The sequence below is a fragment of the Pan paniscus genome, chromosome 9 (assembly GCF_029289425.2).
Source record: "Pan paniscus chromosome 9, NHGRI_mPanPan1-v2.0_pri, whole genome shotgun sequence".
Classification (NCBI taxonomy): Eukaryota; Metazoa; Chordata; class Mammalia; order Primates; family Hominidae; genus Pan; species Pan paniscus.
Window position 1 is genome coordinate 120,425,798 of NC_073258.2, and position 21,623 is coordinate 120,447,420.

General features: G+C 52.8%; 1 protein-coding gene across 3 annotated transcripts in view; it reads right to left on the reverse strand.

Moving 5' to 3' along the window:
- Window positions 1-6,666, reverse strand: part of NECTIN1 (nectin cell adhesion molecule 1) — a 92,602-nt gene extending 85,936 nt beyond the window's left edge. The window contains exon 1 of one of the 3 annotated variants that reach the window (XM_055094991.2): window positions 5,809-6,666. In XM_055094991.2, the coding sequence (XP_054950966.1) occupies window positions 5,809-5,887 (79 nt within the window). In that variant the 5' untranslated portion in view covers window positions 5,888-6,666. The remainder of the gene's footprint in view (window positions 1-5,808) is intronic. The other 2 variants (XM_003819987.5, XM_057299269.2) reach the window with 2 other exon arrangements.
- Window positions 6,667-21,623: the final 14,957 nt, after the last annotated feature.

Below are 21,623 nucleotides of genomic sequence, written 5' to 3' on the forward strand. Positions count from 1 at the left end.
TGAACCTGTGCATTACCCACAGGCAGCCAGGCTCCCGAGTGGGGGCAGGAACTCGCTTCCCAAGTAGCACCTGGCTGGGGACACGGGAAGTGAGGTCAGCAGTGCGCAGGCAGCTGAGTGGCTCTTTCTCAAGGGAACACGAGTAGCAGACTCAGAGGGGCCAGGACCATTGAGAGGGAAGGCATAGGGGATAGAAGTTCACTTCACTGCATGTGCTCACATGCCTGGCAATGTGCTACGCACTTTTCATACAACATTCTCAATCTCATCTTCACAAACCTCTTTGGGAATCTGTATTAACAAAAACCTATTTTAAAGATACGAAAACTTTGGGAGGCTGAGATGAGTGGATCATGAGATCAGGAGACTGAGACCATCCTGGCTAACAGGGTGAAACCCCGTCTCTACTAAAAACACACAAAAAATGAGCCAGGTGTGGTGGCACCTGCCTGTAGTCCCAGCTATTCGGGAGGCTGAGGCAGGAGAATCGCTTGAAACCAGGAGGCAGAGGTTGCAGTGAGCTGAGATCTTGCCACTGCACTCCAGCCTGGGGGAGAGCGAGACTCTGTCTCAAAAAAAAAAAGGGAAAACTGAGGCCTATAAAGTGACTTGACCAAGGTCACTCAGCTAGTAATTGGTAGAGGTGGGATTCCAACCCAGGCCAGTGGGCCCCAATTTGCAATCTCATCATGCTGGGCTGCCAAGATGGAGTGATCATCAGGTTGTAGGGAGAGGAACTGAGCTGTCTGCTGCTCTCCCTCCACCAGGGCCTGGGACCACTGCTGCTCTGCTCTCTCCTGGGAGGCTGTGAAAGGCAGACCTCCCACTAGCTGCCCCTGCCCGAGAATACATACCTATTGCCTCCCCAGCCCCCACCCAGGGCAAACCTGGGATAATCTATTGCCCTGAAGATTCTACAATCTGCTGTCAGAAAGTCTGTCTTTGTGTCCATCTCGGGTCTCTCCTGTTACACTGAGTTCATCTCTCCTTGTGGAATGGGGTGAGGTACAGATATTATGTTCCGTGTGTTTTCTCATATCTCTTCCCTTTCTCCATCTCCTAGCCCCCAACAGCACGAGAGAATCCAGAGCTTAAAGAGTTAACTGGACTAAAGGGTGTTATCTCCAGCTCAGGGCATTCCCTCTGCAAGGTGATCCCTGCTCAGATCTTAAGTTACCTCCTGCCCCAGCTAGCACATCTGCTGCTGGCTCTGCAGACCTGGTCTCTGTGGACAGCGGTGGGCATCATGGGGAAACGTTTTCTAGTTGGGCTTGGGCACAGGGTGCTGGGCTCCCAGGACCACCCTCTTCCCCACTCCTTGTCCCTTATTCCCACTTCTTTTTCCAATAAGGGGGCTCCTGCTTTCTGCTGCATGAACCCAGGATGCTTCCAGGCACACGTATGTTGCCCACCTGGGCACACACAGCTCTGCAGGGCCCTCATGGAGGACCAAAGCTCATGCTCACACCCTTTTTAATTGCCCAGAGTATGCTACCTCCCCTCCCCACACACACCATGATTCTTTTTCTTAAGTACCCATGTAGGAAGCAAAGATGCCAAATTAGGAGCTGAAAAACTGCCTCCCTTTGCCCCTCCCAGCCGTTCATGGATAAGGAGAACTCGTGGGGCAGGCCAGGCCCCAGGTAATGCCAGGTTCCAGTGCTGCTATGCCTGCCAGGGAGACAACAGAAGGCTGACAAGAGAGGAATATCTCTCCCGGTGTGGTCAAGGTCTTCAGCATCTCCCTGCGAGCAGGCAGAGGCCCAGTCTAAAGCCAAGGGCAGAACAGAAAAAGGAAGCATCATAGAGGCTTCCCACCCCCCAAAGGACCCGGTAGTGTGTCCTAGAAGAGCTAACCAAGGGCAAATCCTAGGTGCCCTCCCAAAGTCACCCTCACCGACACTCTGACACATAAAATAGGCATTCTCAAGTCTGGACCACTCACAAAGTCCTAGTCAGAAAACTCTAAGCAGTCAGTTATATGTGAATATACATTCGATGTTATATATTTATGGCCCTAGTCCCATAGTGACCCACAGACACAAGCACATACACCTTCTACTCCTAGTCCCCATAGATGCACACACACACAGTGAATGGTAGATCACCAACACAAACACACAAAGCCCTGTATACCTGTGTGCACACACACACTTTATACTAAAGGTGAGACCCTATGCAGACTGTCAGAAATGTCACAGCTTAAGTTCCACAGCTGGCTCATGACCATTTGAGCCTGGCACACTGGCTAATGTTTAAAGTTTTTTTGTTTTTTGTTTTTTTTAAATCAGCAAAACAGGTGAATATGCTGACACCTCTCTGTCTGTCCCTCTCTGAGGTAGGAGGCATTCAATTCACCAGGTTAACCAGGAAAAGATACAATCGGAAAAATTGAAGATACATTCACACCTCCCTTGGGTATTTTCTGTTTGTGCTGAACAATGAACATTAGTCAGCTGCTAAACAATGGCAGTATCATAGACACAGCAACTGGAACTGACCCTCTGCCCCCCAAGCCTGGTCCACTTGCTCAGTCATCAGCACTAGAGTTCTGGCCGGCTCAACCATCCTGACAACATACAACAGAGTCCGGGGGTCAAACAGTAGCCAAGGTGGATTCATTGTACAAAGGTGAGTGGCTGAGAAGGGAACCGATAACACTCTTAGCCTCAGCCAGCCTCAGGCAACAAGGGCTACCTGTCCCATATGCTCAGAAGTTCAGGTTCAAGAGATGCCTTCCGGGCCACTCAGCCAGGGCAACTGGGCCCAAGCTCTGCAGTATCTCCTCTTCCCCTCCAGCCTTGACTACGGAGGCCTAGAATCCAATTCCAAGGCACTCCACAGTGCTGCCTTATAAATGGGTAAGGAGATTCCCATTTACACATGCTGCAAACCCCAGGCCAGCAGAATTGGGTTTGCCATAATGCCTTGCCCAGCAAGCTGAAGCACACCACTGTATGTGAGAAATAGAGAGAGAGGAAGGAAAATAACCCAATAGCCCCGACACTTGGAATTTCGAAGACCACATGGCAGCAAGCTCTGCACAAGCTGCAGAGAGAGGCTGCTGAGAGGGGTGTGCTGTGACCCGACAGGTCTTCCGAGGGTGTGCATGACACCTGGGGTGTGTGTTCTCTTTCCAGACAAAAGGTGTGGGGAAGCCAATTAGGGAGGGTGTGGTGTAGGTGGGACAACAGCTCAACACACCTGCTTCTCAAGCAGGTCCTCTGCCTCCTCCTCGGGCTCCCCCTATCTCTTTTTGGGATGTAACCCACCTGCCCCACTGACCCTCTCCTCTAAGTTAACAGGAAGAAACTGTGGATTGTCATCTCAGGAAACAGAGGCCTGTGGGGCTTCACCACACTGCTTAGTAAAGTCTGTGTTGTTGAAAACATACTTCTGTGTTTACACTTCAATAGCCAGATTGGGAGTGTTTTGAAGTTGGGGGCAATCACACACACTCCAGGCCCCTCCCTCTTCCTCTCCTCAAACCCCCAGACCCAGGTTCCCTGTCACAGCCCAGGAAAACCCTGAAAAGAGCATCAGACTGGCAAGTCCCTAGAGAGATGCTATAGCGGGCAATGGGGAGGAAGCCAGCAGGTGATGCAAAGTAGGGTGTGGGCTTGCAACTTCTGGGCCAACCAGCCTCCATCCAAGTGTCAGACTGGGCACAACCGTATCCACCTGCCTCCCTGCACCCGTGGACCCTAGAGCAAGCAAGCAGAGAAGGCACCAGGAGCCCAGCCACTGGGCAGAGGAGCTGGGCGGTCCGGGAACTTTGGCGCACGGATGCTACCCATCAGTCAATTACAGTCAATGGAAGAGCATTTATTAAGTACCTCTCTCAACCCTGGTTCCTTTCTCTGCATCCCACCCTTTCACGTAGATTTTTGGCAGGGGTTGAATCCACCTTGATCCAGGTGAGTTCACCTCCCTGCTCCCATTTCCTGAGTGGGTGGAGCACAGCAGGCCTCTAGCCCCCAGTGAAGGAATTAACCATGAAGGAATCACAAAGCTGGGGAAAGAGAATAACAAAAGGAAGGAGAATAGGGTGAGTTCCTTCCCCTTCCCACCACCCTTTGTCCATCCCAGGATTACGTTAACCCCTAGTGTGCTGGACCAACCAGAGCTCTGGGAAGCTCTCCTTTCTCTGGGTTCCGGATGTGGACATATGTAATTGAAGGGTTCCTGGAAGCTCAAATCCCCATGGCCAGGCAAGTCCTAGAGCCCGAACTTCTGTATCTCTGGCTGGCTTCCCAGGCCATCCAGTGTGAGAAGACCTCTCACTCTCACCAAGACCACCCTCTGGGGGCAGGGTGGGCAGTGACACCTGTGAGCCCTGGATTTTCCCCACCCCCCACATCCAGCAGGGCAGCACCCCAGGCTTCACGGGTGGAGGCACCCCAGTACTGGCTTTCACAAACTGCTTCCCAGACATCCACCACTTAGTGAGATTGGCGGGGCCCTCGTAGTGAGCTGGCTGGCAGCAGAAGAGGCATAGAAGGGAATGAGGCCAGGCTTCTGCCTTCCAGGAGTGCACCCTAGCCCCGGAACTAGGCAGCCAGACTGGTCCCTCGATAACAAACTGCCTGGCCATTCTGCGGCAAAGCACATTGCAGGAACTCGGGATCTAATATTCCTGCCCCACGAGGAGATGGTCTCTGTACACTGACCCCCTATTCTGCCACCCCAAGGCGGGGACCACGTGCTCCAGTCAAGATCCGCCCCCCTCCCCAAAATCCCATCTTGCTAGAGCTGCAGGTCGTCTCTGGTTTCTACCCAGAGAGCTGGAGGAACTCCCCACACCCCTTGACCCACGCTTGGTGTCCAGTCAGCCGGCGAGCTCGGCAGCTTCCCCAGGGACACAAAGGGTTAAATCCAGGCGAGGGGACTCGGTCGGATTTGCCTCCTAAACGCATTTTCCAGTTCATTCCCCAGCACAATATGCCTGGGCTGGTCCCAGCCTCCGTCCCCACCCCACCCGTCAGAATGGGCCACCAGGGCCACCCCGGGGTCGGGCGCGAGGTTAACCCCTCGGCTGCCGGCAGCCCTCACCTCGAGGAAGGACACGCGGGGCACCCTCGGGAAAGTGGGTCATGCAGCTACTTGGATGGCAGGAAGCCCGCGGTGTCTCCTCCAGGGAGAGCCCCCAGAGCTGGGAGCAGAGTTCCGAGGGGGAGCCCGGTCCCGCGCCAGGCCGGGAGGAGGCTGCCCCGGCCTCACCCTCCAGGAAAGGAACCGCAGGTGAGCGAGGAGCCGCCTCTGCCGCAGCAGCCGACTCTCCGCGCCCGCTGTGGGGCGGTGTGGGGCGGGAGGGGGCCCGAGCGTCCTGAGCCGTCTGGCAAAGGGGCCGCCGAAAGAGACGAAGCCCCCCCGCCATACTCCAAACCCGCAGCTCTGAGACTGACGCCCTCCCCCTGGGGCTGTTGTCTCCCACCCCAAGACGGTGATTACGGTGATTATTTTGCATTTATGTAACACGCAGTGTTTCCAAACTGCTTCCCGAGCAGAGAGCTGGTTATTAAATAAATAGAACGCTATTACATATTATTATTTTTTGTGAAGAACTGAGCGGAGAAAGTGCTTTCATGCTACATAGAGACGTGCATCTGACTGCTTCCCTGCAGGGCAGGCGGTTCGGCTTCTCAACCTCTTTCTCCGCCGTGCCACCTCCCACCCCCTTTACCCAAGCCGTGACCCAACTTTTCTGGCTCCTTTCACTCCCCACAATCCAGTCGTGCCCGCCATCCGGCTCCCAGCCCCGGGGAGGCATTGGATGGGGGTGGGGACAGCAGAGGTGAGCGCTCTTACCTGGGAGGAAGAATGCGGTCAAGCCGAGAGCGAGTCCCCACCAGCGTCCAGCGGCGCCCGCAAGCCCCATCCGAGCCATCGGGGGCCGGGGGTGCGGCGAGAGGGGCGGCGAGGGCAGCGCTCCTCGCGCAGCAGAAACCAGCCCGGAAGATGAGGGAAGATCGCTGGCGGTCGGCGGGCGCTCGAAGGATCCAGGTCAGCTGCAGCCGTCGGCCGGGGCGGGGTGGGCTGGGTGGGATCCGCGCGGCCGCAGTCCGGGCCCCGGGCCGCCGCCGGCTCAGAGGCTCGGCAGATGCCCGCCGCAAGTTGCACGAGTCATGCCCCTTCGCCTCCTCCGCTCTCCTCCCGGCGCCGGTCCCCGCCCTCTTCTTCCACGCAGAGCGGGGCTGGGGAGAGGGACCCACCCCCGGCTCGCCCGGCTGCCCGGTTGCGCGGCGCGGGCTCCTGGCCCCGGCGCGCTCACACCCTCCCGCTCGGCTCCAACTTGCAGGCGTCCATGGCCGGCCGTCCTCCGAGGGTGGCGGGACGCACCCGGGCGGCGCGGAAGGCTCGGGGCCCAGGCGGCGGGCGCGGGGCTCGGTGGTCGGCGGCCCGGGTGGCTCTGGCTGCGCGGCCGGGCGCGAGGAGAACGGGTCGGAGGCGCCGCGCGTCCCAGCCGCCGCCGCTCTGCCGGGTGCCGGCGATCCGCAACAATGTGGAGCCGCGCTCGCTGCTCTCGCTCTCTTTCTCTCACTCGCCGAGCTCCAGCCTCTCACCCGCTCGCCCGTGATGTCAGCCAGAGGGGAGGGGTTAGCGTTAACCCCCTCCTGGCCTCGATGCGCGCCCGCCGGGGCCCGGTCGGAGCCCGAGCGCACGCGCCTTCCCGACCGAAGCAGAGGCGGATCGCGAGCGCGGGCTGCGGGGTCCGGCTCAGGACCCTCGCTCGGGAGCTACCCCTCGGCCGCCTTCCAGCTGGGGAGCCGGCTGGAGCGCGGGCTGCCCTCCTCCTCCGCTGACAAAGGCAGGCAGTGACCCCTAGCGGCCGGCGGCGCCGAGGCGCGGCGGGTGGGGGTGGAGTTAGGACCGGGCCGGGGGCGGCGGTGGAGGAGAGGGCGGGATGGAGAATCCCGGCTAGCAGCGTCGGAGCTGGCAGGGCTTCTGCAAGCCCTCTGCTCCCACCCTGGCCCCATTTCACAGACGAGGAAACAAAGGCCCAAAGAAGAGTTCCGCCCGGGACGGAACGTGGCATAGCTCGCAACAGAACCCAGTCTCCGGAGATCCCTCTCCTCTGCACCACTTGGACGTTCCACGGGGAGGCAGCGGTGCGCGGGGCGACGGGGAGCTGCCAGAGAAGTCAGTGGTGGGCATGAGTGGGTGAGACGGGCCCACTGAGGTTTCTGGTAGAGTTTCTTTTCTAATCCCTGCTCCCTTCGGGGGTTCCTTTTCCAAAAATTGAAGCACCCTGCGCCCCGCCCTTGCCCAAACAGCCTGAAAACGAGCTCTCCTCCAGTTTCCAGGACCTTAGTTTTGAGAGATTTGTGGGATTCCCGCGAAAGTGGATCGTCCAGTCAGTGTCCCTGGCAGGGCAGGGACTCTCCGCCCCATCCCGTTCACCACCCACCACATCCGGGTGTGGTAGGATTTCTGCCAAGGCGACTGCGCCCTCCGGGCCTGCCCTCTTCCCCTTACTCTGGTCCTCCTATCCCCATCCCCTCCCCCTGGGGGAGGAAGACAGACAGAGTTTCCCACTAAGGAGAGCCGAATTCTCCCCAGACCCTGGCCGGACACTGCTCCCTCTACCCTTTGCCCAGCCCTCTAGGTGGGCAGGAGCAGAGGGGAAGTGGCTGTTTCTGATAACACGTAAATTCTGGTTCCTCACTGGAGAAGGGGCAAAGACAGCACTATATTCCCACTGTCTGGAATCCGGCCCTGGAGTGTCTCGGTTTCTCGCGGAAGCAGTCAGATCTGGCATTGTCATGAACACTCACCCACTCACTGTATGGTCTTTTACATTTAACAAATGTAACCTGGGCTTTCTTTGTGTCAAAACACAGCGCCTGGCTTGGGGATACAGAGACATCATCATTGTCCTGAAGGAACTCAATCTAGTTGAAGGGTGGGGGAAGACAGACATAGAAACGGATGTCGTAAACAAATATTTAATATGGGATTGTGTGGGTTTGGTGGGTCACAGAAAAAGTGCCCAGTTTAGCCCGGGATGGGGTTGATGTAAAGGCTTCAGGGAAGTGAACACAGGGTCTCGGTGAGTCATCTATCAGACCAAGGTAAGTGCTGGAGGGCAGAGATATAAAAGAGACTGGATTTAAGGTAGAGGGTCAGCACGAGCAAAGGAATGAAGGTAAGCAATAGTCAGGTGAGTAGGGGGCCCACAAAGGGTTGACTGGTTTAGCCTGAGCCTAAGACTTGAGGAAAGGAGAGGTCTGCAGATTCGTGAATCATGCCCGGTAGCTGCTAGGAGGGTTTTAAACTGGGGAACACGCTATCAGATTTAGTTTGTGGCAGCTGGGAATCTCCCATCTGGCTGCTGAGTGCTTTAAGGGCCAGGGTTGAATTGAATTCATTGTGGTGGCCTTCAGCTCTGTGCCAGGCACATTGTAGGAGCTGAAGGCATGGTTTGAAGGGGCAATCCCAGATGTACCAAGGTCTTCTTGTTCCCTGCTCTTACCCTCCCATCCTCTCCATCTTTTATTTTATTTTAATTTAATTTAATTTTATTTTATTGAGACAGAGTCTTACTCTGTTGCCCAGGCTGGAGTGCAGTGGTGCGATCTCAGCTCACTGCAACCTCCGTCTCCCAGGTTCAAGTGTTTCTCCTGTCTCAGCCTCCCGAGTAGCTGGAATTACAGGTGTGTGCCACCACGCCCGGCTAATTTTTGTATTTTTAGTAGAGATGGGGTTTCGCCATGTTGGCCAGGCTGGTCTGGAACTCCTGACCTCAGGTGATCCGCCCTCCTTGGTGTCCCAAAGTGCTGGGATTACAGGCATGAGCCACTGTACCCGGCTGCACTCTCTCCATCTTTAGGTCAGGCTTCTTTGATCCTCTGATCTTAAATGAGCTTCCAAACAGGGTGCGGCCAGCAGGGAAGATGTGGCTGCCTGGGGATTGGTTGGGTGGAGAAGATGGAAGCAAGTAAGTGATATAGTATGGTTGTTCACTCATCATCTTTAAACAAGCAGGGAAGGTTGCTGGGGGAGGGGACATTTAACTGAGACCCTGAAGGACAGATCAGATTTGGACCAAAAGAGGCAGGAGAGAGACTCCTAAGTGGAAGGAACAGCTTGTACAAGAACATGGAGGTGCGCGGAGGTGGGAGAGGTGACACCTGTGTTAGGACAGTAGGCATTCCAGTTTGTTTTGCGTTTTAGAGATGTATAAGAGAAAGGGACAGGTAGGCGCAAACAGAAGGCAAAAGGACCAGAAGATTTCCTTTAGTGACAGGGAAGAAACACAGGACCAAGCAGCAGGAAAGCAGGCTTTGGTTCCTGCTCTTAAGCTGTGAGCCCAGGAGTCACTCTTGCTTCTTACCTCTTCCTGAACCACCATGTTCCAATTTTGTTGATTCTGCCCCTGAGATATATATATATATATATATATATATATATATATATATATATAGTCTAGTGACATTGATATGCCCCTGATATGCCCCTGAGATATATATATATATCCTTTATATATATATATATATATATATCCTTTATATATATATATATATATATATATATATATATATATATAAAGTCTAGTGACATTGCTCCATTTCTCCTGTTATTAATCTAGTCCATGCACTCATGATTTCTACCTGGTCTTTACAATACTTTCTGACAGTATAGCCAGTCTGCACTGAGATGGGGAGTAAAATGTAACGGTCCAGCACATGGAACTCTGGAGAGCTAATCTGCCTGGATTGGAATTCTTAAACTCCAGCTCTGACACCCAATAGCTATGTGTCCTTGGGCAAGTGACTTAACTTCTCTGTGCTCAGGTACCTTCTCTGTAAAACAGGGAGAAATAAGAGCACCTACCTCTTGAAGTTGTGAGGATTAAATGAGCCTTGAGCCAAACATGTGAAGTGCATGGAACAATGCCTGGTGTACAGTAAAAACTGTCTAAGTATTAGTCATCATTATTATTGTCATCTGTCTCTCCACATCCAGCTTTCCCCTTCCTGAAAATGGTTTATATATATTTTACAAGCTTTATTTTGAAATAATTTTGGATTTGCAATAGAGTTGCAAAAATGGTACAGAGTTTTCATACGCCCTTCATTCATCTTCCCTGAATGTTAACATCTTATAGAACCATGGTACATCTATCAAAACTAAGAAATTAGTGTTAGTATAATACTATTAACTGAACTACAGAATTTATTCAGATTTCCCCAGGTTTTTTCCCACTAATGTCTATTTTTTGTTCCACAATTTAATCCAGGATACAACATTACATTTAGTAGTGGATTATTTTCAAATGCAGATGGTCAAGTTGCAATGCCCAGGAACAATTTCTTGGCCTGCCAGACTCTGAGACCAGTGTCAAGTCCTCAACAAGGCCTAAGGGGCCCATGCCTGCTTCTGCAGCCTCATCTCACCCTGCTCTGAGGCTTCAAGGAGGAGCCACTGGGATTTCCAATCATCCCCTGCTATAGACTTTGCATACTTGGGACCACTTTCGTGATGGTTTATAGTGCCTGATTCACTCCCCATTAGACTGTCAGCTCCTCCAGGGCAGGGATCATGTTGCTGTTGTTCTCTGCTATATCTCTAGCACCTAGAACATGCCTGGTACCTGATAGGCTTGTAATGAAAATGTGTTGATTAACTCACATCCTGTGCCACTTTCTGCCAATCACTTCCCCTCTCTGGACCTCAGTTTTCTCATCTGCAGACTGAGGAGTTTAATTTGTTCACTGGTTTTCCAGTTGTGTTTTGGAAACCCTAGAATTTCCTGGGCTCAACAGGAGCCATATATAAAGAGCATGTGTTTTCATGTGCTTGAAAATTGGGCTTCTGAGAAAGATATCTCTTAATGGATTTTGAAGATTCTGCTGCTTAAAAAGGTTTGAAAACGTGACAGATTATTGTATATTATGAATTACATATAGTTGCATGATTTTACAACTCCATTATTTATTTATTTATTTATTTATTTATTTATTTTTGCAGGCAGTGGGGAGCCATGGAAAGTTTCTGAACAGAGAAGCACTTATTGGGAACTGTCAGAGCTATGCTTCAGGAGATGAATCTGGCAACAACGTGGGTAGGATGGACAGATGATGATTGGTCAGTGAAGGAGGAGGGGAGTGAGGAGAGAGGGTTGTCATGGAAGCCAAGTGAGAAGAGGATTTAATAGAGGAGGTGGAGGAGGTTGCTAACAGTGTCTGATGCTGCAGAAAGCAGGTGGGGATCAGAAGGGGTCTTTGGAAGCAGTGGCAAAACCACCAGTGACCTTTGAGAGAGGGATGTTGGTGACTAGGCAGGGGCTGAACCCAGATCAAAGTGGGAGGAGGAGCAACTGGAAGGTGAAAAAGCAGAGGCAGCAGGTATCCTCTCTGCTTTTGAGAAGTTTGGTGGCGGACGGAATGAGCAAGGTGGATGAGAAGCTCGGAGAGGGTTAGCAAGACAGACCAAGAGGCTTATTTTCTCCTTTTTCATCGGAAATCAAAAGCTACTGAGCATCTTGTAGTCAGAAGGAAAAGAGCTAGTGGACAGTGAGGGAGTGGAGAAGCAAGTGTAAGAAGTGAAATAGGGTGTCATTTATGGAGCAAGTCCTGGGTTGGGGGGCACTGGGGGTGGGAAGGGGTCAGCCTTGGAAAGGAGAAGACCCATCTTTCTCTGAGCCTGGAGGGAAGGTGAAGAGAGTAGTGAAGGTAGAAGTTTTGGGGTGGAGTAGTGAAGGGGGGAAGTTTATAATAAGGTCATTGCAGTACAGTGGGAGCTGAAGTTATCTGCAGAGAGAGGTTGGAAAGCGGCTTCAGACTTCACAATTGAGAAGGCCTAAGGGAGTGTTAAGTGGGGTATGACTACCAAGCTTCCAAAATCTATAGGGAGAAAGGAGCAAGCATCATCTGTGTGTCTTCATAGGGAAAAGTCAGGACCAATGGGCATAGTTTTGGGGGAGGTAGATTTCAGTTTAATCTAGGCAAGACTGTTGAGGGATCTTAGTTGACCGACAATGGATTGACCTCCCAGTCACTTTTCAGACTCAGGCTGCAAGCTCGTTCATAAGGCATGCTGTGCATGGGCTTCTTGCCCTGGCATGGAGCATGGATGCAATGAGGTCCATGTTCCCTCCTGGCCCTGAGACTTGATAACTGCAGGAATGACAGCCCACTTGAAGAGCAGGCAGTTGGGCTCACCTTTCTCACCCACCTCAGGGCTGGAGGCATGAGGTGGGGAGACTAGACGAGATCAGCCCTGGGGAACGTACCATCCCTAGGAAACTCTCCTCTGAGCCCTCCCTTGACTTCCACAGGTTCTTTCAGAGAGGCGGCTGTTGGGCTTGGAAAAGGCCCAAAGTCAATACAGTAATGACTTCCCCTCCTGGTCATATCCCAGGCCCCTCTGTGTCATTCAGAAATTGGCTAATAAAGTTCACTTTGATGTGAGAGGAGCCCTATTAAGAATTCCCCAAGATTCCCCAATCCCCTGAAATCTGTCAATAGGAGAAGATATGTTGGAGTGGCATGCTGGATGGGGGTCACCCCCTTTTGTGTCCCCAGTCCTTACCCTGGTGTCAGTTGAGGCTGAGAGCAAGGGGAGAGGAAAGGAGGAGGAATCCCATGAAGAAAGTATGGCTGAAGCCTTAGCCAACCCCGAAGAGGACCCAGCTGGCATGGCTACCCTCTTGCCCTAACCTGAGGCCAACCTCACCTCAGGCAGTGCTCCCAGGGTAGATGGGAAGCCACAGCACCTAATTACTATGATCATCACGCTGGTGGCTGTGGTGATTATGATGGTGCCTCTGTATCCCACAGCGCTTAGCAACATTTAATTACTGTTATTCCTATGGAGATCACTGCAGAGTCTTGGCTGCCATTGCTCTTGGGGATGGAGCAACTACACACAGCTGCACCCACTCCCCAGTCCAATGATCCACTGTGTTGAAGTGCTGCCAAGATGGTTAACAGACACCAGCCTCTCCCTTGTGGGCCATGGTGTCCCAGCGATCTGCATGGCTTTTGGGGCTGAGCTCTGAGAGGTGATAGGAAGGCCCAAGTTCCATCTTGAACCATCTAACTCTCCAGAAAGAAGGGAAATTGTTCTATGCCTTGTGTCTGGTCAGAAGGCCCTCAGTATACTTCTGTGAATCATGACGTCCCAAATCCTAAAGAATTCTGGTTGTGAGTGGAGGCGGCATTCCTGATTAGGGATGGGAGCACTTAAAACTCAACGGTGATACTGAGAAGAGGGTTTCATCCAGGATCCGCATAGACCAGAGAGCTTAGGTCATGAAGATGGGAAGGGACGGAGTGGAGCTTCTGTGTGGAGCATGCCTTATGTAGAAAGATGAAAGGGAAAAGGGCTTTGAGAAAGGAAGATACTCAACCTCCCACCCATACTTTCCTCCCTTTGATGATGCTCTTATATCCAGGGATGGGTGTTATGGTCAGGATAATTATCAGGATGGACTACTTGTCTAGAGGAACCAGATTTTTCTTGCGAGTTATGTGAAAACCAAGAAATAGAAGGTATTGTTAGGGAAGAGCAGAGTTCCTGGATCAGCCCAACCCCAGCAGAAAAAGCTCATGGTTGATGCCTGCCTGGGAGTGGGGAGGTAAGGCTCGGGCTGTGGAGCTGTGGGTCTTGACTCTTTGGTCTCAGACCTTTTCGGGATCTGATGAGCACTGTGTCCCTGAAAACTGCACATACGCACAAGGACAGTGTTTGCATGGCAACTTGCTGAAGCCCAGCTGGGGCCTTGAGTTAGGAATCCCTGCTGAAGAAGGAGTGCTTTGGGAAGGAGGCAGCCCTGAGCCCAGACTCCCTGTGATCTGGGCTAATGACTGATGCTAATGACATGGAGAACCCCAAATGAGGAAAGTCCAACCCAGACACTTCTATAATATGAAGTGAAAAGAACAAGTATTATCCATAGACTGCATTATAATTCTGTAAAAATGTACACTTATAAAGAGAAAAATGTGAAGGTGACATGGAGAAATGAAAATAATTTGTGGGTGAAGAGTTTTTATTTTATTTAAAATTTACTTTAATATCATTATGAGGCTACTTTAATAATAGATTTAATTTTATTTCTCTATTATGTAAAGTGCTTTTCCTGAAGAAATGAGCTTTCAAATTATATTTGATTTAGGTTAATATTAATGCCCTGTACATCCTGAGTACATGTTTCCAGAAAGAGGTGATCCAGGAGGCTGCCAAGTGGCCTGCAGGTGACATCCGGAGGGCAGAAAATGCCCATGCAGGTAACTGAATTCTGAGGAACATGAGACCACGTGCTACTCAGGAGGCAGCCAAGGGAGAGGATGCTGTGTTCTGGAGTTAGGTCTGAGTCCTGGACCTGCCATTTACTAACCGTGAAACCTGGAGTTTACCTGGGGCTGAGGAGGGGGTGGTTCCCAGGACACGGGACTTTCAGTGCTAAAACTGGGAAGGTCCTAGGCAAAGTGGGACAAGTTGGTCACCCTATTAATGAGCTATTAATACCTCTCTCAGCCTCAGTCTCCTCACTTGTAAGATGACACTGACGACTCCCAGGATCTTTGTAAAAGCATTTTGTATGCCATCTTCATACCTGTTGGGGATGATGATTATCATTGGTAGAGTGGGATGGAGGAGGGGAGTGGGGAAGGGGGTGCTTCTCCCCAGCCTTGAGATCTGAGAGACCAAGAGCCTGTCTGGATGGGTATCATGATTTGTATATGGAGAGCTTAAGACAACTGGTCTCTCACAGCTGGCTTTTAACAATAATTCATTCAAGAAATGTGTATGGACCACCTACAATCAGATCTGTGCTAGGCATTTGGATATTCCGTGAATGGCTGCAACACGCTGTCTTCCTTCCTGGGACCAAAGTCTAATGGGGGAGGCAAGGATCCATAAGGAAGTGGACAGCAAGGAAAGCTAGGGACTTCAGGAATGTCAGGTGTGCAGGGACCCTTCCCTAGTCTAGGGGGTCAGGAAGGGTCAGGGCATGTTCCTGCAGAGATGAGTAGAGCTCCCTTGAGGGATGAGGACTGGCTGGCCAGGGATGTCATGTTGTAGAGAAATCAGGCACAGGAGAAGACAGCAAGAAGGCCCAGAGGCTGGGTGCTCCGAAGGACTGAGAGTAGTTCATTCAGTCTGGCTGGTGCGGTGCCAGAGGTGAGTGTTAGAGAGGGGCCTGGGGAGTCACGTGCCCATGTCATGAGGGCCTTTGTGCTGCATTATGGAGTTTGGACTTCATCCTGAGGGTCACAGGGAGCCGTGCATGGTAGGGCTGTAGCCCAGCAAGCGTGTTTTATACCTGGCCACTCAGCAGCCCCAACCCGTATTGTGCTCAGATGGCATTCCTGGTCCAGGCACTGGTTTGCCTGTTCGGCCCAGGTCCTCTGGGCTCTGTCTGTCTTGCTCTAAGGCTCTGAGCCTAGCCCATCTGTGGAGCGCTTCTGCAGCTCCAAACCTGGTGTAGTCAATCTGGACATTCCCCTGGTAGGGGTCTGCTGCCTGGCACAGACTGTGACTCCAGAGAGCAGAGTGGCACTCCCTCCCAAGCATGCTGCTGTCACCACAGTGTGTCTGTGTGGGTTTGATGGCTGCGTGGCAATGGCGCTCAGGGCATGCCGGGGGCTCACACAGCCCAGGCAGCTGATGATTAACAAACAATTATACTAATCGGCCTAGGAACAGGAAGGCAGGTGTGCACCCCTATGCATGTGAATGCACACACATGCATGCGCACACACATTCAGATTCACTGACATTTATGCCCATCCTTTCATTGAAACTCAGACGAGCACATGGAGAGATTCCCTGCTACCTGGATGAGATGAATAGGCATTGCGTTAGTTTACATGCCATTACCTTCATCAGAGACATGCCCTTTCACCACTGACACATGGATGTCACAAGTGCTGTATACACAGCCTCACATAGATGCCCGCACACCTACACTGGCCCAGACCCCTTCTCATGCCTTTACAAACACATTACAAGAATTAAAAAGGAGCATCCATATCAAGTGTCTAGCACAATGCCTGGCATATAGGACTATTATATTCTATTTTAATATGCTATTATTATATTAAGACACTTTAATATGTGCACATGTACTGATATACTCATAGATGCACACACATTGCCCCATACATTCTTTTAAACCCAGGTGCACACACAAGAGCTCGACCCTTCCGCAAACTGACACATACACTTCCGTGTACACAAACAAGCTCACTCTCAAAGACGTGCAGGTTGCCATAATGTGTTTTCCCATTTGCACCTACACACAATCACCACCGCAATAATAATAATAGCAAAACCAGGGTGGATGATTGCTTCATATTTTTCAAAGGGCTTTCAGGCCTGTAATCTCATTTGATCCTCGCAGCAGCCCTGTGAGACGGGTGGGTGGAGCAGGCATTATTACCCCAGGTTTATGGTTGAAGCAACAGAAGCTAGAGGGGTGAAGTTCGCCATCTGGGAGGCGGCCTGAAACTCAGATCTGACTTCTTGGTAGTGAGCTTCCCATGCCTATTTGACAACTTCCAGCCCTCACTACAGAAAGCAGCAGCCAGGGCAGGGGCCTGCTAGATTCTTGATTCCTGGTCAAAACATTTCCCCGAGTCAACCCCAGCTGAGAAGTGGGAATTGGAGGCTGATAAAGGGAAACCGCCATCATTAGAAATCCCATAAATTCTCATTTACAACTCCCTGCCAGATGAAAGGAGCAATTGACTGCGTTGGAGGGAAAAGCAAATACCGATTTCCTTTAGGACTGCCCAGCCTCAGACAGCTGGTCCTGGAAGGTCCTGAGGGTGGGGGGATCCTGTTCCATCAGGGCTGTCCTCAACTCTGTGCACTTTATCTCCCCTCTGTCTAGGTCCACATGTGGGTCCTTAAGCCCCTTGAGGAAAAGGGAGGAGAAAAGGACAAAGAAGGCTCTCCCTTTCCCTTAGATCCCCTTCTGCTCCCACATGCCTAGTGGGAGCCTCCCTCTTCTGCTTGAGCCTTCAGGACAGGTTCAGGACCCTGTCTCCTACCTGGCTGGGCCAGAAATGAGGAACATGTTGCAAGCCCTCCTCCACCTGACTTGCCAAGTCCATACAGGCTGGGGCCTTAGATCCAACAACTTAGAAAGGTAATGAGGGCAGCTTCCTTCAAAGGGCCATGTTCAGTGGGGAGGTTGCCTGATGATGAATGGAGAAGTGGAGTGATGGCCCCTTAATCTGCTTCTGATGCTGCTGCTGCTTCACTCTGGTTTCATCATTATTGTGTGCCTTAGTTTCTCTATCTGCAAAATGGGAATAGTAACACCAAACTTACAGTGCTACTGCGAGGTGTGTAAAGTCCACGGCACAATGCCTGGCACAATGCTGGGCCCCACAGGGTCAGGCCCTGTTGCCTGCCTGGGCAGCTTCTGGAGGAATGCCTCCACTGCCAGGGCTGGAGGGGTGGTGTGGCAAGAGATGCCTCCCCAGCCTCCTGGGTGTGCCAGCTCTGGCTAGGAGGGAGGGGCAGGGAGGGGACATCTGTTTGACACTCTTATCAGCATCCATTACCTGGTGTGTATTTTCCCAGGAGCTGATTACATTACAGCATGTGTTGATAAACATTTGGAGTCGGAGTACAGAGGAAACTGAGCAGAATGTTAAGCGGGTGGTGCTTTGGTCAGGAGATGCAGAGAAAGGGCTGGCTGTGATGAGCTGGGAGTGGTGATGAGGACCCCAATCTGGAGGCTTCTTCACCTGCCCAGCCCCTTTCTCTTTCTGATCTCCCTCCACCCTACTGCTCTGGCCCTAGCAGGGCATCCAGACGTGGTCCTAGAGGCAGGCTGTTATAGCAGAAGAGGTATGGGACTTGGGCCTGAGGCGGTTATGGGGTCCAGTCCCAGCTCTGTCATAAACTGGCTCTTGGCACTCTGGGCCAGTCTCTTACTTCCCTGGGCCTCAATGTCCTGCTCTGTAAAGTAGGCTTAACATCCACTCCACAGAGTGGACCGAAGGTTAAAGGAGTAACCATGCACCATGCCCCGCACATAGAATTAAGCGCTTTGTCTCCAGGCTCTTTTCCTGTGGTCCCCAGTTTACCCCCGAAAAATGGTCAGTCTTGCCTTGACTGTGCCTCGGATGTTAGACTACTGCTCTTATTTCTATTTTGAACTAAGAGGAAGTGATTTATGTTCTTCATAAGGCAAACACCCCTACTTCCAACCTTAGTTAGGGCTGGAGCAGGCAACCCAGGGCGAGGGTTGACTCTTCTCCCCTTTTTCTACACCTGTGCACGTGCAAGACAGCTGTAGCTAGGGAATTATTTGTGTAGTTATCTGCCTGATGTCCTTCCCCCACTAGTCCATAAACTCCCTGAGGACAGGTCACAATTGAGTGTCTGAAGTCCAGCCCAGGGCCTGGCACTGGCGGGAATGAATGACTCTCCCCCATTTGATTGGTCTGGCGCAGAATGGTCAAGATAACCCATCTCGGGGTTCTGTGCTGTCGAATTCCACGGTTGTTTCTGAACTTAGCGCACTGGGTATACCTCTCGCTTGGCCTTTGCCATAGATGACCTTGGATTCACTTTTCCTGTGGGGTATCTCTCTAGTCTCTCTGAGGTTTGGGCATTTAGACCTTCAAGAGAAGGATGTGCACCTGTCCCTCTGTCCGACTGTCCAATTCAGTGGGCATGGACAAATGCACGAATGAATGAGACTGCGGGAATGCTGCCCCCACCTCCTCTCCGCCTCCCCACCTCGCCTCCAGGTACCCTGGGCGCCTGGGACCCTGCGGGGCCTCCTGGAGGCGGGACGGGCACGGCGCCACCTAGCGGTCGTGGGCCGCGGAGAGAGCGTCCCTGTCCTTCCCCGTGTGGGACCTGCAACCGCCCCATAGCGCAGAGTCCGGGAGGCTCCAGCCACCGCCTCTGTGGGCCCCATTCTCTAGGTCCGCAGAGGGTAGAGACACTCGGGGGAACGTACTTTTACTGGGGTACGGGGAGCCCTGCCCCACGGCTGTCAGCTTGGGTCGGGCGCGCCGGGTGCCCAGGAGGCAGCCTCCCACCCTCCCCCGCACACATCGTTCCAGTCCCTCCGCCACAAAGGGACCGTTGATTGGGAAGAGCGGCCGGGTTGTGGTAGGAAGGCTGGTGGGGACACGCACGCACACACACGCGCGCACACAGAGGCATACACACACACACAGGCACACACGCACACACAGAGGCACACGCACACACAGGCACACACACACAGAGGCACACACAGGCACACACACACAGAGGCACACACAGAGGCACACACACAGAGGCGCACACACACACACAGAGGCACACACAGAGGCACACACACCCAGAGGCACACACATGCGCACACACAGAGGTACACACACCCAGAAGCACAAGCACACATATACAGAGGCACACACACACAGAGGCACACACACGCAGAGGCACACACAGAGGCGCACACACACACAGAGGCACACACAGGCACACGCGCACACACACACACAGAGGCACACACAGGCACACGCGCACACACAGGTACACACAGAGGCACACGCACACATATACAGAGGCACGCGCACACGCACATGCACACACAGAGGCACACACAGGCACACCCCGCCTCCTGCCGCGCCTGACACTCCGCAGGGCCCGGGGGTGGGTGGGCAGGGGTGCGAGGGGGCGTGAGGCTGGGCGCGCCGGCCTGGGGGGAAAGCCCCGCCTCCCGGATGTCGTCTCTTCGCCCCCTACTAGCTCTTGTCTCCTCCCCAACCCCTCGCCCCACCCCCTGCCTAATTTTTGCCAGTGGATCATCGGCCTTTGGATGAATCCGCAGCAAATGGCTCATTCGGGGCGGGCCCGCCTCCCCATCCCCCCAGTGTGCGGTCTCCTCTCCCCAGCAAAGATGTTCGGTGGCACTTACGGCCCCTTTTTAACACCAGGCGAAGGCAATATTGTTAGGAAGGAAGAACTGCTGTGGCAGCGGCTGCGAAGACAAATCATATGCAGTAATGCATCACGGGCTGAGGGAGGGTCTGAGTGTGCGGCAGCGCGGGCTTATCAGCGCGGAATGGCTAATGGGGGCGCGGCTCCCAGCGGAAGGAGGGCTGGAAACTGTGCGCGGTGCGGCGAGGAGAGGAGAAGGCCAGGGCAGGACAGTTTAGGCAGCAAGGATTTTCGCAATCTCTCTTCTTATCCTACCCCTAAAAGGAAGCTGCTTGGACCTGAAGGTGGAGCTGAATTTGAGCCTTTGCTGGAGGTGGGGTGCCCGGCCTTTCTACAAACGCCTGCTTGATTCCCTCCGTGATGGGCAAAGGCCTTCCCTCCCACAACACCTGAATTCTGGGCACCCTGATCTTTGGAGGCCAGGACTTTCCCAGGTTCCCTATCAGTCCACCCACATCAGAAGTAGAACGAACACCCTACTATCTAACCCGTTCCTGGCTCCTGCCCCCAGCCCTGCCTCGTAGCTGGCCTGTGGTGGGTGGGGTGTGGCTGGCAGTTGGTACCCGTTAAAAGAGAGCCAGGAGTGATATCTACTTGGTACCTCCCTCAAAGCTCCCGCTCACCACCTGGATGCCTGTGTGCACGCAGGAATTGGCTGGGGGCCGGGGAGAGCATGGGTGGGGGTGCTGGTTTGCTTGGTTTATAACACTTCTTCTTGCTCCTCAATGCCAGGGCAGAGAGTGTGCCCCTGTACATGCATCCTCATTTGTGGGCAAGGCTCTGTCCATGCAGGTGCCTGGAGATGTGGGTTTACTCACACATTCCCAGGCTCTCAGGGTTGGAAGGGACTTTGGAAGAGGCCTTCCCCCTCCTCCCTCACCTGTTCTGCCATATCCATGCCAAATGCTCATCTGGATTCTGCTTGATCACTCCCACTGACTGGAAGCTCACTTCTTCCCCAGGCAGCCCATCTCTGCTGACTGCTGGAATACTGAGCTGGAAACTGTGCCAGCAACCTGGACAATTCCCCACCCCCTACCCCATCTGCAAGAAAACCGGACCAGGACAAGATGCCAAAAACACAGCACCCTAAGATAGTTACAGCTCATGCTTACAGAATACCTCCTTAGCCAGGCACTGTACTAAGTGCTTTACGTATCTTCACTCTCATAATCTTCATGAAACTCTATGAGGTCATGTTTGTTGTTATCCCCGTTGTGTTGAAAAGAAAACCGAGGCACAGAGAAGTTAAGACACTTGCCTGAGGTCCCACAGCGAGGAGGTGGCAACACCTGATATACAATCAGGAAGCCTGGCTCTTCCTGAGTTTAATCACCACATTATATTGCAGGCACTGCCCAGAGAGAGAGAGAGAGAGAGAGAGAGAGAGATGGAGACAGAGAGAAAGACACAGAGACAGCACGTAAGAATGAGCAGGCATGAGTGTGTATCTTCACCACCATTTCTGGGAAGCAGAGCCCAGTGGTGTTAGAGGCAGCTGGGAAGACTGGATATGAAATTAAGACATCAGGAATTGCCTTTCTTCTTCCTCCTCCCCACCTTTTCCTTCCCCTCCCACCCCCTTTCTTCTTCATCACCACTGCCCTCGCCTTCATCTGAATTAAAAGCCATCTTCTCAGCACTAGTGTGTTCAGGGGTTCCTTGCAAGCTGGAAACTCCATCTGGGTGCTTCCAGGCCAAGACAGATGCATTGG